Source organism: Bicyclus anynana, chromosome 5 (assembly GCF_947172395.1).
Source record: "Bicyclus anynana chromosome 5, ilBicAnyn1.1, whole genome shotgun sequence".
In the NCBI taxonomy this organism is placed as follows: Eukaryota; Metazoa; Arthropoda; class Insecta; order Lepidoptera; family Nymphalidae; genus Bicyclus; species Bicyclus anynana.
The window spans coordinates 15,003,545-15,020,733 of record NC_069087.1 but is presented as its reverse complement, the minus strand read 5'-3'; the positions used below and the strand labels follow the sequence as shown (position 1 = coordinate 15,020,733).

At 36.0% G+C, this 17,189-nt stretch overlaps 1 protein-coding gene across 1 annotated transcript in view; it reads left to right on the top strand.

Moving 5' to 3' along the window:
• LOC112043463 (mitogen-activated protein kinase ERK-A) overlaps nucleotides 1–17,189 on the top strand; it is a 58,783-nt gene that overhangs the window by 31,625 nt on the left and 9,969 nt on the right. The window contains exons 4-7 of the mRNA XM_024078877.2: nucleotides 318–452; nucleotides 6,639–6,755; nucleotides 11,003–11,170; nucleotides 14,726–14,914. Of these exons, the coding sequence (XP_023934645.1) occupies nucleotides 318–452; nucleotides 6,639–6,755; nucleotides 11,003–11,170; nucleotides 14,726–14,914 (609 nt within the window). The remainder of the gene's footprint in view (nucleotides 1–317; nucleotides 453–6,638; nucleotides 6,756–11,002; nucleotides 11,171–14,725; nucleotides 14,915–17,189) is intronic.

The following is a 17,189-nucleotide window of genomic DNA, read 5'->3' as shown; positions in this document are numbered from 1 at the left end:
TATGTTAATCGCTGATAATGTAGCATTCCATTGGTGAAATAATTTTGTAATTGCTAGCCGTGAAAGATTGACAAATTCATTTTCAATTTATAGTATGTGTAAGGTCCCTTGTCCTTACTGTAATAGCAGTAAGTCACTGTCTCACCACTACACTATAATACACTATAATTAATAATAATACAGCGGCACACGTCCGCCTTCTCTCAATGCCAGATATAGACTGCCCGCTTTCTCCCACTACCGGTGTATATACACAAACACTACAGTATGGATTATCATTTAAACAGAAGGAGTATTAACGCAATTTTTGTCCACAGAAATTAAGCAACGACCACATCTGTTACTTCCTATACCAAATCCTGCGGGGTCTCAAATACATCCACTCGGCGAACGTGTTGCATCGGGACCTCAAGCCTTCTAACTTATTGCTGAACACTACCTGTGATTTAAAGGTCTGTTATTACAATTAGCCATTTAATGATATTTTTTTATGCAATGTAGGCTTGCGCTTGACTAGTGTATTTTAGATAGCATGGTTACGTAGTCATCTGTATGACGTTCATAATAATATTCCATACTCATGCCTATTCTTCATTGCCACAACGCGTTGAGATCGAATAGCATGTCAGCCACGACACGAGTTTCGCTATTAGGTCGCATACCGCATTTTCATTAGAGCCAGAACACGAATTTCGCCATGTGGATGTTTTACTGTAACCACAACGCGTTATGAGCTATTTATACGCTCACAGATCTTTTTCGATCTTTGAGCGTAATACATACATCAACTCTAATTAAGTAATCTCTAGGAAAAAAAACTGAAAGTTAAAATATAAATGAATATGAAATAAAAAAATTAATCTCTTGGGGAAAACAGTCACGTTTACTTTTAATTAAGTAATTGAATAGTATTTCTACAGTGTCCTATAAATGTAGATTCAACACGTATAGCCGATATTTATTAAGTAGTTTCATTTATTTCAAAGTTTGCTTATAGTTCAGGATCCGAGAATCATTTTTACTATGAAAATAATTTTCCGTCAGTAGCTTCATTTTGATGAGATGCTCAACATTTATAGTTACGAAAATTCTTGATTCTGGTAGCTATCAGGGTTACTAGGTAATAATTACGAGATAACATATACAATTTGTAGGACAATGTGGCTGTTAAGTTGTATAACTATTCATTAAACAACAGTAAAAAAAAACAATTTAGCGTTCCGATACGATGTCGTGTACAAACCGAAAGGTGTGTGGATTTTCATCCTCCTCCTAACAAGTTAGATTCAACCTTAAATTGCATCATCACTAACCATTAGGTGAAATTGTAGTCAAGGGCTAACTTGTAATTATAAACAAACAACCTCTATGGTTTCGTGTACAAAACCTCGCTACGAACCCTAATTTATTTAATTTCGTCATCAAGTCCCTCTGGGATGAGTGGCATTAACCTCAATTTTGAGACAAGACATTGCACTTAAGAGACATGGCGTGTAGATACTTCAGGTGAATTATAAATTTTATGCCTTACAGCGACCTTTATGGTCATATGTAACAATATTATTTTTCCAAGTTAGCACAAAACACTAAACACATCGGTTAAAAAAACATCGATGCAAATAATTCATGTGGGACTATTAGCCCTCATTCGCACGAGAGCTTTTTTAACAGACGTTAAAAAGCGTTCAAATACAACAAATGCATTCCCAAGTATATGTTCACATGACAACGTGAAAAACACGGCGTTGGAAATACCTTCATTTAACTTCACACTATATTTGAAAGCTTTTTTAACGTCCGTTAAAAAAACTCTCGTGCGAATGGGGGCTTAAGCAATTTCTGCAATGGGTATGGGACATACGCTTCTGCATTATACGTGTGTTTGCTTTTTATTTCATTTCCAAAAAACACGTGCAATTTAAAGAGAATATTCGAGCTTTTAACCTAAATTCCGCTACAAAGTTTTCCATTAAACTTCGTAGAAGTATTATACGCTATTATTGTTTCGTGGACCGTTTTAAATGACATTTTAACATAAATGAAATCCGTGAAATAGCATTAGAAATCCGTGAAATGTTTTATTTCATGACCTTGGCGTGAACGTGATAATTCGCCATAAATGTTTTAACATATACATTATACATTAGTTATTTTAGTTATTAATTAGTCTTGTTATGGTAGCATGCCTACCTACATACGCTTACATACCTATTAGCATTAGCTTAATTGAATATTATAATCACAAACTGAATATTCATCAGGGACTGCTTATCTTCTAGATATTCATTAGTTGGAAAATAAACTTAATCATTTACGTTCACATTCGACGACCTCCGTGGCGCAGTGGTAGAAGATATCTATATTAATTTTATAAAGCTGAAGAGTTTGTTTGTTTGATTGAACGCGTTAATCTCAGGAACTACTGGTCGGATTTGAAAATTTTTTTTCAGTTTTAAATAGCCAATTTATCGAGGAAGGCTATATATTATCCCCATGTTCCTACGGGAACGGAACCAAGCGGGTGAAACCGCGCGGCGTCAACTAGTTTTTTTTTTAAATTTTGAAAATTTTAGTTTCATAAATTTCAAACTTTAGCTAATATAACAACCACAATATAACGGTTTTCGTGGCGCAGTGGATTTACAAGACGGAGGTCCGATTGAGGGCCGATTGAGGTTTTCTTAATTGGTCCAGGTCTGGCTGGTGTGGCTAGTTACCACCCTACCGGCAAAAGACGTACCGCCAAGTGATTTAGCGTTTCGGTACGACGTCGTGTACAAACCGAAAGGGGTGTGGATTTTCATCCTCCACCTAACAAGTTAGCCCGCTTTCTTATATTGCATCATCACTTACCATCAGGTGAGATTGCAGTCAAGGGCTAACTTGCAAAGAATTAAAAAAAAGCGTGAATTAACTTGTTGAGAGAGATAGTTTGAAAAGGTCGACGATTTTATACTATTAGATCAGCGCGGCTATTCTCTAACGATGTTTTGTATAACTCGCAAGTGCGAGTTTCGAATTCACCGCTATCTTTCTCATTCTATAGTATCGTGTTAAACAGAGATAGATAGAGGTGAATTCGAAACTCCCAATTGCGAGTTATACAAAACATCGTTGCAGAATAGCCGTCCAGTTCGTGTCTACAAAATCACTGCATAAAGTGATCCGAATTTAGCTACTCCACAGAGTGCACACATGCACAATTTCGTGTTTACTTACATTATATATTTAGTTATAAACGATGGTTTGACATTTAACATTGGGTGGGTTTATTTGAACATCTATATATAAAGTCGTGTTAGTTACTCCACTTATAACTCAATAACGGCTGAACCGATTTAGCTGAAAATTGGCAGGAAAGTAGTTTAGAACCAGGAGAAGGTCATAGGATACTTTTTATGAAAATTTTAATAAAAAAAAATTCAACCGACTTCCAACTCAAAAATTAACCTAAACTAAAAAGCAAAAAATAACATCTTACCTATGTGCTACCTTCTGATCAGTTTGAAGGCGGTGCCAAGCCAGTGATGTTTTAATTCAAGCCGTTTAAATTACAAAATTTCTGTGGTTCTTTCAGAAACGGCTTTCATTAAAACATAACACTGGATTGGCACCGCCTTCAAACTGATCAGAAGGTAGCACATAGGTAAGATGTTATTTTTTGCTTTTTAGTTTAGGTTAATTTTTGAGTTGGAAGTCGGTTGAATTTTTTTTTATTAAAATTTTTATTTTTTAATTTTTAGTGTTAGCACACCTACTGAGTGTAAACGAAAATTAATAGGCAATTAGTAGAAACGTTATTTTCTTATGATAAGTACTACCTTAACTCATATACAATATTTCACTCCCCCTTTATTCACACGTAATATGAATATTCAGAAAAACGTGAAAGGTGACTGTCCTCCGTCTTCATCACCATGACCCCCTATGCAGTCACAATCCATATGGTTAGAAAGTTCTCATCAATACAAAATTATCAAGTCAAAACACAAGGTAGCTACTGTGAACCGTCGAGGAGTTCCCTTAACTATCCTTCGTCTTCATCACCAGACCCCTAATACTGTCACAACCTATCCAGGTGGAAAGTTCTCATCAATACAAAATTATCAAGTCAAAACACAAGGTAACTACTGTGAACCGTCGAGGAGTTCCCTTAACTATCCTTCGTCTTCATCACCAGACCCCTAATACTGTCACAACCCATCTAGGTGGAAAGTTCTCATCAATACAAATTTATCAAGTCCAATCACTAGGTAGCTACTGTGAACTGTTGAGGAGTTCTCTTAACTGTCCTTCGTCTTCATCATCAGACCCTTAATACAGTCACAACCCATCTAGGTGGAAAGTTCTCATCAATACAAATAAATCAAGCCCAAACAAAAGGTACCTGCTGTAAACCGTTGACGAGTTCCATCGTCTGTGTTTCGGCTCCATCATCAGACCTACTCCAGACCTTCATAAAATTATAGTGGTTTAAAATACCTTACGGAAACATTAACAAACGCACTAGCTGTCCCTACGATTTTCGAAAGTTCCCCTCGATTTCTCCAGGACGCCATCATCAGATCCTGACATGAAAAAAATGGGACCACCCTGGAATCAAACCCTTCAAAACAAAAAAAGAATTTTCAAAATCGGTCCACAAATGACGGAATTATCGCTGGACATACATTAAAAAAAAAAAAAAAAAAAAAAAAAAAAAAAAAAAAAAAAAAAAAAAAAACATACATACAGCCGAACGTAGAACCTCCTCCTTTTTGGAAGTCGGTTAAAAAATAAAATAAAACTCGGGTTTTCCTTCCTGACGCTATAACTCCAGAACGCACGAACCGATTTCCACGGTTTTGCATTCGTTGAAAAGGTCTAGGGCTCCGTGAGGTTTATAGCAAAGAAAATTCAGGAAAAATTTCAACGTAGGGTAGGGGTAGGATAGGCCGGTAGGGGTAGGGTAGGGTTAGGGTAGAGGTAGTTGAAAGTTTACATCGAGTTTCACGCGGACGAAGTCGCGGGCGTCCGCTAGTTATTATTAAATACTAGTGAACTCTTCGTGAAATTCAGTTTTTCACAAATCCCGCGGGAACTATGGATTTTTCCAAGATGAAAAGTAGCCTAAAAGTAGTTAATCCAGAGTAAAATCTATTCCAAATTTCAGCCAAATCGCTTCAGTAGCCGCAGCGTAAAAGAGAAACATACATACACACATAAAAACTTTCGCCTTTATAATATTAGTGTGAAGTCTGATGTGATGTGATAGTGTGATTATAAAGAATCAAAATCAAAATATAAACCACAATGTCACACCGTGGTAAAAATCTTGTCATTGAATAAAGACATTTTCACAAGCAGGACCTAAAAATCTAGGTTAAGTTAACGAGCAGTCTCTTTAAAATGTCTACAAATGGGTAAACTCTATTATTTCCCGCAAAGTGCTTTTGCCAGCTAAAGAAAATGCCGCTCCGGCCATTCATTAGCACGGGACTTTGAGTGTTAACAGTGCGCTAACAAATAACTTTTAGCGGCGGCACGTAACAATAATAAGTCGCTAAACGCCATTCCGCTGCTTAATAGAGCTCTTTAAATTTAATACCTTGCCTCGACAGAAAAGCAAGTTAGGCTAACAGCTTCGCTAGATACATTTTTAGTGAAAATTTGATTACTAGAGTTATTTGTGGCCAATCTGAATTTATTAATAATGGCTTTCGGAGGTAGTGGATTATAGTTAGTATTCAGTAGTCAATGGTCCAATTAAAAGCGTATTTTTCACCGAATTCAAAAAAGAAAGAGTTTCTCAATTCAACACCTATGGTTCTTTTTTTAAAAGCGAAAAATAACATCGTAGCTAAGTCCTTCCTATTGATCGGCTCGAAGGTGGTGCCAAAAATGTACTTTAAGAGCCTATTTGGCATAGCACCGCCATCAAACCGATCAATAGGAACGACATAGGTATACGATGTTATTTTTCGCTTTTTAGAGTAAGTAATGCATGTTTGACGCCCGTAAAAAAACCCAAAGAAAGTATAACTAAAAAAGTTTTTTTATACTTTCTTTGAGAGTTATATGAGAAATCATGGCCTCATGCGCCAAAGTTTACCTTATATATAATTACGAAATTTCAATTCAATACGTGAGAGGAGGGAGTCAGTACTCGGTCAGGTATTTCGCTTATATTATAATGGATTCCTAAACTGCCTGAGGTATACGCCTTTGATTGGCAGCCGCTGACTGTGCCACCGATAGTGTTTAGAAGACCTATTTGGCGTTACAGGCGATAACTTTTCTAATTTAGCTCAAATTTAATCTAGTGGGAAAGTTTCACCACAGTAAGACCGCCCTACCCACAAAGTCGCACCGCTAAGCTATTAAATGAAATCTATTTTGGTAACTTATTTACTGTGAACCAAACGAAATAATACCAGAGACTTAGTACAGTAAGTATTAGGACTTTAATTATTCGGTTTAGAAATCCAAACTTCTTTTGATTATTATAGATCTAAAAAGAGGCCTATGTCCAGCTGTGGGCATTTGTCTGTTGATAATGGTGTAAATAATGATGATTGATGATAATTTTATAAGATATCAATAAAAAATTGATATCTTATAAAATTTATATCGTATTAAAATATTTCTTTTTTGTATAGATTTGCGACTTCGGGCTGGCGCGAGTGGCCGATCCCGACCATGACCATACGGGCTTCCTTACGGAGTACGTCGCCACGCGCTGGTACCGTGCGCCAGAAATTATGCTCAACTCGAAGGTAAGTTTTCTCTTCATTTGAGTCACATGATGTTAAGTGATTACCGCTACCCGTGAACATTTGGAATTAAATAGCAAATGTGTTTTACACACTTTAAAATACCTAATTTTAAAACAATTTAAAAATATAACGCAGTTACGAATATTTTTCAGTATTGTTAGCTTATTAGAAACTGTATTATTTAAAATGCATGAACTAGCTAATGATACAGATTATAATATAAATTAATATTAATAAAAATTATTTTTTTAATGTCAAATTTGTTTGCCCCGACAATAATTGAGCCCAAACTCGATGGCTATATTATGTTGTTTGCTTTATGAGTTCCTATCGACTCCGTCATAAGCCAGTATTGAAGTTAAGGAGATAATGTATATTTTTACTAAAAACATGATAAAAAAAAAACTTTGACCAAACAAATATCTCCCACTCAGCATAATGCTACAACAAGCTCAAGACTCAACAAGAAATCATGGTTTTCAAGGGAAATCTTTATTTAAAATTTAAATGACAACATCACAGACTTCAAACTGTTCGTTAAAATAAATATTTTTAAACTCGTTAATTGAGCGATCGATGCATCTGTTTTCTCTACTCATGATTTTCTCGATGTCGAGAGTGCTTTATATATTGAGCGAGAGCATGCGATAGCCAGATTTACCTCATTTTATATAGGCTGAAAGTTCGTCAGCCTTTGGTCCTACCATAGATAAGTAAAGAGTTTGGACTGTGAAGACGTCCGAAAGTTTCAAGGGTCTAAACTCTCAACCGTCCAAATATAAAGTATATTTTTTCCTCGGTATAGGTAATTTGAAAAAATATGTCCCAAGTCGCCTTTAAATTCACTTAACTTTACGGCAACCCTTCGAAAAACATCGTTAAACATTTAAGCATCACAAGCGAAACGTTATCAGTTATCACTAAGTTAATGGTCTGCGTCTGGAGACATGGTTCTCCATGATATATAAAATATAAAAAATACTTATAAATTATACTTAAATATAGTTTTTGACTTGGACAATAAATGAAAATCTTAGAAACCGGTACCTTTTAGAACAAACAAATTTTCTATAATTGACTTCTGTACAGTACTTACATATGGCAGGATTAAAGGCTGACAGACTTTCAGCCTTCATGAAATGGGGTATATCTGGCAATAGCAAGCTCTCGCTATATACGCTTCAATATATAAAGCACTCTCCTCAACGGTCTCTGTAAATGACACTTTCAGCGCCTTTGTTGTCAATTATTTTATCGAATGCACACTCATTATTTCGAACGTCAATGACTTGGCTGGGGCGCTCGGAGCATTGTATATTTTTATATTTTTTAAAGTTGTATGCTGTACTTCAGTTTTATGAAGCCCTCTGAAACGCCAAGTGGAAAGATATCTCTCTCGACGATGAGGCGTGGCGTAAAATAAAAGAGAAAACTAATTAAGGATGAGGATTTATATGTATAGGGAACGTATATTTATGTATTAGAGATACGGATATGATATATATTTATATTATACTAATTTTCCCGTGCTCGTATGTTTTAAGTGTGGAGTCAATATTCTTACAACTTTAAACCCCTCTTCTCTTTCTTTGTTTGATCAATCTTTTATGTTGGGTTTCAGTTTATTTAAATACTCTTCTTCTTTTAATTCTTTAAAATTCACGCCTTAGTTGCGTTTAACTTTATTTAATATGCCTTATGAATGTATATTTAAATAAAAAATTGTATTGTACATACCTGCTCGTGGATTTTTTTTAAGTTTTCCCTCCACGCGTATAAACCATTCTGCTTAATGACTAAAACCTTTAGCATTCCAAACGCATCCCGAATACTGCTAAAAGTTTTATAAAGGAAAATATGTTTTAACATATTACTTACGTACTGAAAACATTTACTCGGTCTCTATTTTATACTAAATTTAATTTTCTTAAATAAAGTCATTTAGTATAGAAAGCTTTAAATGGAAAGCCGCTGCACCTCCATTTTCCTATATATTTTATTCTGAAGCAGATGAAAAATCTTATTGAACGCAAAGCCATTATTTCAAGCATCAATGGCACACTGGCGTGAATGCTGCCAGTGCTGTAATTATTTAGACTTTCATGGCTCGAACGAATAGTCGACTGGAAAGAGATTTCTCAACGTGAATGCTGAATACAATTTAAAATATAATACGGTACGCGCGCTGCGCATTATGTTTACGATGGATTCTATTCAAATACTACTCAGAATATGTATCTATCTACAGTAAAATTAAGCTGTTGATGGTGGTGGACTAGGCAAAATGTTTCTGCCTAGCCAACCTCAGTAGCAGTTCGTAATTTTCAAAGCTACGCCTCTACGACGCCTCTACGCCTCGTAGAGGCACACTGAAATTGACAATATCGAAGAGTTTCATCCATAACTAATAAAGCAAATGAATTATTAAACTTGTAAATTATTATAACTACTACTTTAGGCAAGCCAAACCAGCGTCTAAGAGGTTAATATTATTTTTGTATTGAAATAAATACAGAAATATATCATTGCTAAATAATCCCTGTTGTGTATAGTATAACGACGTTCTTGAAAATCTGGAGTGGGAGTTTTGTTATATAAGGTAGTTACCACGTGCGAATACGTATCACGAACCAACTTAGCGTTTCTGCTCAATTCTGCATAAAACCGTCAACGCCACAGAACAAACAACGCTAAAAGCTAACGCTTTTAGCAATAGAAGTAGCAAGGGGGCGTGGCCCGCGTACACCCGGGTGTGCGGAACATCGCAAGCGTGTCCGCGCATGTACTAGCAGTCTTGTTTTGTTCTATGACAAAAGGAATAAATAATATTCAACTCTAAAGTAAGGGTGACATATTTCAGTTTTCACTAAATATTAAACAGTCATTTAGGCCACCCCCTGGGTACGCTGGTTTCAATACAAAGAATGACACTTTATAAATCTAGTTACCTCTTATATCTGTGGTCAACGCATACCTATGGGTTTCCATTTCTCACGAAATGATCGGCCATTTAATGAAGTGTCGATGTCTAAGATCTGGTTACAAAATAATATAGTAACACGAATCATTCCGGAGCACTTTCGATTCCCAGATATTTTATTTCACGAAATCCATAACAGGCCTTACACTCGTTCTTAAACATATTCCAAGAAAATATTGTGATTTATTCGGAATATTCTACATATGTGATTTCGAAAATGAGATAACATAAAATATCTCATTATATAATAATTTCGTACAGTAACTTGTATAATTAGAGTACCCCTAGAGCCAGCATTAAAGAATTATGAATTCCATAATAAAAGATAGCTTTAATAAAATTCGCGTTACGGTATACAAAAACGGGACTTTTAGACATAATGGCCCGTCCTAATTAGATCATTTTTCTTTTTATTTTATAAAAGCATTTACCTACACTTAGGGCAAAAACATCTGAATTTTTTAGAGAATACCAGTAAAAGGTTTCGTAAATAATGTCGTGCATAGTGATAGATATTTTTATTATATAAAGATATAATTTTCCATTATTTTAACGTTTATTTTCCATGTATCTGGAGATACTGTAAATATTTTAGGTTAGAAACACAAAGAGCTTCATAAAAAATACAATCACCGTTGAAGATATGTTCGCATCGAATGTTATTTCCTTTCTTCGTGGATATGAGAAAGATAAGATAGAATTAACAGAAAAAAGGGATTCACAAGTCTGGGCAAATTGACAATTCTCCCAATTCAAAGACATTCTTTTAACAATAAAGAGACAAATGTATGATACGTAGAAATAAGGTAAGCGATAAAAGATTGCAGTTTAAAGAAAATCTTTCGTTGACATAGAGGTACCTGTAACTATGCAGGTGATTATGTCAAATTAAAGTAATTTTTTTTTCAAATATGCATTACAGGCACTCTTGAATTACGTAGGTATCACTAAATTGTGAGTCCAGTCCGATTGCATTTAGTGACAAACTGTAACAAATATAAAATGAATTTTTTAGGGCTAGGATTAATATCCAAGGTCTAAAGATGAGGGTGGTAGATGGTCGTAGGAACTTCTATACTAAACAAGATAGATCCGTCGTCTTTGGGCCCGTTTGATTTATCTTGATAAGCACTCTTATATTACATGATGTTCAGAATCTGAAGTGAGTCACAATAAAACTCAATTTTCTTCTTTTTAGACATTTACTTGTATATATAAAAAAATATACGAGTAATTAGTACGTTACATACCTTTTTTATTCGTCCAGGGCTACACGAAGTCAATAGACATCTGGTCAGTGGGATGCATCCTGGCTGAGATGCTGTCGAACCGGCCAATCTTCCCGGGGAAGCACTACCTCGACCAACTGAACCACATTCTTGGCGTGCTGGGCTCACCAAGCAAAGATGATTTGGAATGTATCATCAATGAAAAGGTAAGGTTATATCTAAGTTTTAAAAGTAGACATACATAATTACGTAGACTATGCAACACCTGCAAAATAGATTATAAAAACTGGAGTGTAGATTATAAATTAAGTTAGGTTTATAGATACATACTCGTAGATTCAAAAGCAAGGTATTTGCCGTTTCACACTCTACATTTATGGAATAACTTAAAAGGAATTTCAATATCTTTTTTCAAGGGACGCATAATTGCATATACAGAGATCTGTTTGTAGTGTAGTGTAGGCAGTTAGACACTATAATAGTAAATAAGTTCTTCTCTATTCCTTGCAATAACTAACGTTGTTTGTGGTTACACACTATTGAAACGAATAAATAATTTTTATTATGCTTTATGTCTTTGATAAGTATGTATGAAAATAGTTTGTAACTTATTTTTCACCCTAGGGGTAATCCCTACCCCCTCGGTTTTTACACGCAAATTTAGTTTTATATTGCAGAATAAAAATAACACAATGACTGTATCCTTAAGTCTATTATTGTACCTTAGTGTTCATCACTGTATTTTAATGTATTCGTAATCAATCAGTGCGGTCGTATTATAATACCCAACCGTACAGTGTAACGGGATTATAACGTCTCGTTACGATCTCGTTACACGGGGGATTTTACTACCCACTTGAGGGTACAGTTAACATTAATTACTCACGGCATTGCCTTGCCCGCCCTTCATTAACACTGGTGTCGTTTGCCTGACACGTTTGTATAATAATATACAAAAAGGTGTCATATGGAATGAAAAATAATACTGAATTGTTTTGTATTTTTTTAAAAAATAGATATAAAAGAATACTGAAAAAAAATCGTCATTTTTTGGGGTTATTTTTTTAGTTTAATCCTTACTATTTTTAATTGAATACACCTTGATTATGCTAAACCTTTGGCCACAAGTCCCGAACTCTGCGCCGGTGTTCTCTCAGTGAAGTAGTTTAGTTAACTCGCTTTGATGGTCTATAGTATAAAATGTCGTTGGTTGTAATGACGCTAAAGCATTTACTATTACACAACACGAGTGTACACGAGTACATATTTTATACAATTCAAAGTAAAGAAATATCCCAATAGAAATACAATGGCAAACAAAAAGTCGAGCACGTAGGTATAAATCCATCAAACTTTGTGGACGTTATTCCACAAATCAAATTAAATGTACCGTATCGTTGAAACTTTTTGCTTTTCACCGTATGGGCCATGTTTGTTTAGGCTATACGTTTTATTATCACAAAATGGAAGTTGTTTAATGAACGGCCTTGTTTTCGGCACAATGCAGCCTGACTAGTCGACCGTTGTGGTGTTTATTGTCATTTGTTTGGAATTGGGTCCTCTTGTTTCGTAGTATTGTCTAATATCAAATGGTACGGCATTTTCAACGTTAAAATTTGGAAAAATGTAAAGATTTTGTATAAAGTAAAGACCGTTCACATATTTGAGATGTGGTAGTAGTGGTCTAAAACCTGCTAAATAGTCATACGGCGAATATTTTTATCACACGTATTTTACTCGTCATGTCGTCTCGAAAAATGTGCAAAAATGTCATACCCGTATCTACATACAATACTGCGGGCTGGATAAGGCCAAACTCCGTAGTTTGGCCTTAGCTTTGACAAATGCTGGAGATAATTTAGGTACCATTAAGCGGCATTAGGCGGCATCCACACTAAGCCGCGGTTGGCTGTTGGCATTGCCGATTTAGAAAAGCCAACGCGGCAAGGCCTATGCAATAGTTCAGTCGCATTCGTTCGCAGAACCATTTACTCTTGTACACATCAGAATTTCCCGCACCAGACTTACTTGAGCCTCTCTCCCTCTTTATTTCATGTAAAAAACGACATTATAGGTTCGAAATTTTCTTTTCCACAGCTTGTTTATCGAATATATTTCAGAGAGTGCTCACGGGATCTTTTTAATCTAGTCCCTCCATCCCCATTCTACCACATAGCAGCGAGATACCGTGCAAATTGGCATCTTCTTGTTGTCGATGTCCAGTCGACTCGCACAAAACGTTTCGCATCGACATTTCTAATAAGAACAGCGAAGATGTGGAATGCCCTTCCAGCTTCTGTGTTTCCTAACACTTATGATTTGTGCACCTTCAATACAAGTGTGAATAGGCATTTTCTAGGCAAGCGCGCTCCAACCTAGACCTCATCATTGTTTTCCACCAGGCATGATTGTAGTCAAGCGCAAGTCTATTATGAATAACAAAAAAACAGGTCGATCACGGTAAAGCTCAATAAGTTCACACACTTACGCGTTGTTCCACTCCATGACTGAATACAGCACTGTCTCAGCCACAATTGAACCACATGCGTGCCGGTTGAAGACAACGGTTGGCTCGTCCCAACTACCGGCTCTCACTGGCTTCCTTTGATGGAGACCGAAATTAGAGCGATTTTCGTTTGCAAACCATTGGCTCAGCGTCACGCCAAAGGCCGCATACATTATATTAACTTTGCCAAATTGGCAGTGCCAACAGCCAACCGCGGCATAGTCTGTACGCCGCTTTATAACAGGTGCAGGAAATATGTGAACGACTATAAACAAATTTTTCCCAACCCCAGCCTTAGATGCAGGCAGCTAGGGTAATTTTGCCGCCCTAAAAAGATTATAATTATGTATAGAAGTAAGAAAGAATAAAGTAATGTTTTAGGTACTCGGACAATATTTTAATTGGGCAACCAATCTCTGAATCTTTTAGGGAGTTAGGGCGAACTTGAGATATATTGTATAACAACAAGGTTCTCTTAAGAATAACTTGTAAAGTTATTTCAGAGTAATAAACTTCACCGAATTTATTGGTAAACCGTAAAATGGGGGGAGGAGGGGGATACGCCGACCATTGTAGTCGACATTGATAAATGTTCCACGCTCGCTTTACAAACTTATCAGAACTTTGGATTGTTTACGAATAATGTGTGCAAATAAATTTACTTCTATGTGTGTGTATCTTAGATGTTGTTGTTGGATCATAAGTATCTATTTCTTTTTTATCCTAATTTGGATTTTTTATCAATACATATAAATAAAATTGAAGTGTCTGTCTGATTTCAAAATAACTGAATATTGAAAGTGCCTAAAAAATTTAATTTGAATTTCGCGTACGAAGTAGTAGAGAGCCGTGATAGCCCAGTGGCTAGTTCGAATCCGATCCGGGCATGCACCTCCAACATTTCAATTGTGTGCATTTTAAGCAATTAAATATCACGTGTCTCAAACAGTGAAGGAGAACATCGTCAGGGAACCTGCATACCAAAGAATTTTCTCTGCGTGTGTGTAGTCTGCCAATCTACATTGGGCCAGCGTGGTGGACTATTGGCCTAACCCCTCTCATTCTGAGGAGACTCGTGCTCAGCAGTGAGCCGAATATGGGTTGATAACGACGTACGAAGTAGTGTCCAGCGACCGCGCGTATGTTGTAGGTCTATCCGTATCGCCTCTCCTCTTCCCTCGGTAGAACAATGTTTGTCAGGACAGCTTGTTTCATATAATTTGGTCTGATTTAACAACGTACTCTGTTTACCCAGGCTCGGAGCTACCTGGAGTCGCTGCCGTACAAGCCGCGGGTGCCCTGGACGGATCTGTTCCCGGGGGCGGACCCCCGTGCTCTGGACCTTCTGCACCGCATGCTGACCTTCAACCCGCACAAGCGCATCACCGTCGAGGAGGCCCTGGCGCACCCCTACCTCGAGCAGTACTACGATCCCAATGATGAGGTACGTCCGACATCATAACTGTCGCCTCTATAGAATTGTTTATAATGGCAAACAAACTTTAGAGACGAGTGTCTATACTCGACGCCTGAAGAGTTATTATGTTGTTAGAGTCGCGAGATGAAAGAAAACACATTAAAGCACTGGCTTAACTATCTGTTTATTAATATGTATAAAATATAGTGATTGCAGATCACTTGAAAAAGAAGATAATGACAGATAATATTGAATGTCTGAGAGATGGCAGTTTAAATAAACAATATAGATACTTATTACTGGCTAGTATTGTATCATAGACATGTATTTTTGCTTATTCCAACATATGTAACTCGGTATACCATTCAAATAATGAGTCACTACACCGTTTTTCATCGTATTTTTGTTTTTGCAATCATTTAACATTGTGTATTTAATTAATTTATGTAGGTACAATATTATCATCATTTTACGTAAAATGACATTTGTATAGTTGTGGTAGTAGCAAGTTGTTTTAACGAAATCATTATTTACGTCATTTCGTTGAATTAAAAAAATATGATTATAGGTACTTAAAACTAGTTTTATAGTATATTATGGAATATTGTAAAACTTCTGAATGTCAGTCATGGATGGTCTACAAATACCTATAGGACACCATGTCTTGCGACTGTTGATTTTTAGGCGAATTTAGTATTAGTGAAGAACGATTGCCTTAGAAAGTATTTTTCGCGTAGTTCTAATGACCTTCCTTCGTACATCGTTGTTCTGTAGTAGTGAGGGTTTCTTTAACTTGATATTTTTACTTAAGATAACGAATACGATTAACTTCAAACTTATGGAATGAGAATGGCCCAAGGGGGGAATATTAATCATCTAAAAGATTTTATTTTATGTACATTCATAAAATAATATTAAGTATTCTGGGGAAAGACAATTTAATAGAATATTAAAATTATTCATCGGTAATAAAAATTGCCTCAGCAATTTCATATTGTTTGCGATGTATATATACGGTTGCGAGCCGCCGCTGTCTCCAGAGAGGTGGAGTTGACAACAACCGACCCCTTTAGCCAAGTGGCTCATCGATTCTTTTTCTACGATCGCTCACGCTTCGAAAACTAGAAAAATGAATGGGAATGACATTTGCCATTGAAATGAAATACTTATAACATTTACACAATATATTTTATTTCCTTAATAACGAGTACTCAACATATTATACTTTCTTATTTTACCTTACAGCTTTCTGAATATTAACCTTAACCGATTAGCCTAATAATAAATTTATAAAACATCATACCAATTCGAAGCGTGTGCACTGACTGGAAGTCCAGGAGCCAAGAAAACTCCTGAAAATCCTGCCCACCTTTTATATATTTACCAATCCTAATAACAAAAGTTCAACAATGTTCTTTATTTTAAATTTTCAAATTATGTTCAGAATTTTGACAGGAGCCTAATGACATTCTATTTTATTCCTTTTTCTTACTCTTAAAATAGGTATAATTCTTAAAATAAACACTCTTTTCTAAAAAATAATGACCTATCGACAGGTCACGTAATCAAGATCTGTCATTTCCATACATTTTTTATAATTTTCGAAGCGTGAGCGATAGTAGAAAGAGAATCGTTGTGCTACTTGGCTACAGAGGCGGATCCTCCTGAGAGGCGGCCCCGTCGTGCTATGATAAATACTGAACGAGTTAATTTGTATACTTTAACTTGTCCACGCTTAATTGAATAATTATGTTTATTATAAAAGTGTACTTAGTCAGTCGCGCGGGGCGGAGTTTCGGTTGATTTGGAATCAATATTTATTTATGCTACTGTTATGTAATGAGAGCTATTGTCACGAGTGATAATTGTGCAATGAGGCGAAGTCTAATATACAGCACGAGTGCTACAAAGCTAATTACGTACAGTGGCATACAATACTTTTTCTGCGACCATGATAAACGAAATAACAAAACTTGGTAAATAATATATAATTGGCATTAGGCATGGCATCCTCGGTTTTGTATCGGCGTATCCTCCTAGATTTAGTCTCAGCTTGGTCTCTTAGATTTTGTCTCTTATAAGAAAAACTATATTTTTTGTAGCACAGTTAACCCGTGTGGTAATGAACATTACCAAACGACCTGTAGGAATGAACAGCTTTGTGATATGGTTTGAGGTTTAATATTAAGTAAATTACGAAATGGGAGTAGTTGTGTATTGACTAAATTGTCCCGTGATTAGACTATGTAACTACGCCCTTAGGTCGATTCCTGAGTCTGGCTAACTAACATCGACCTTTTAC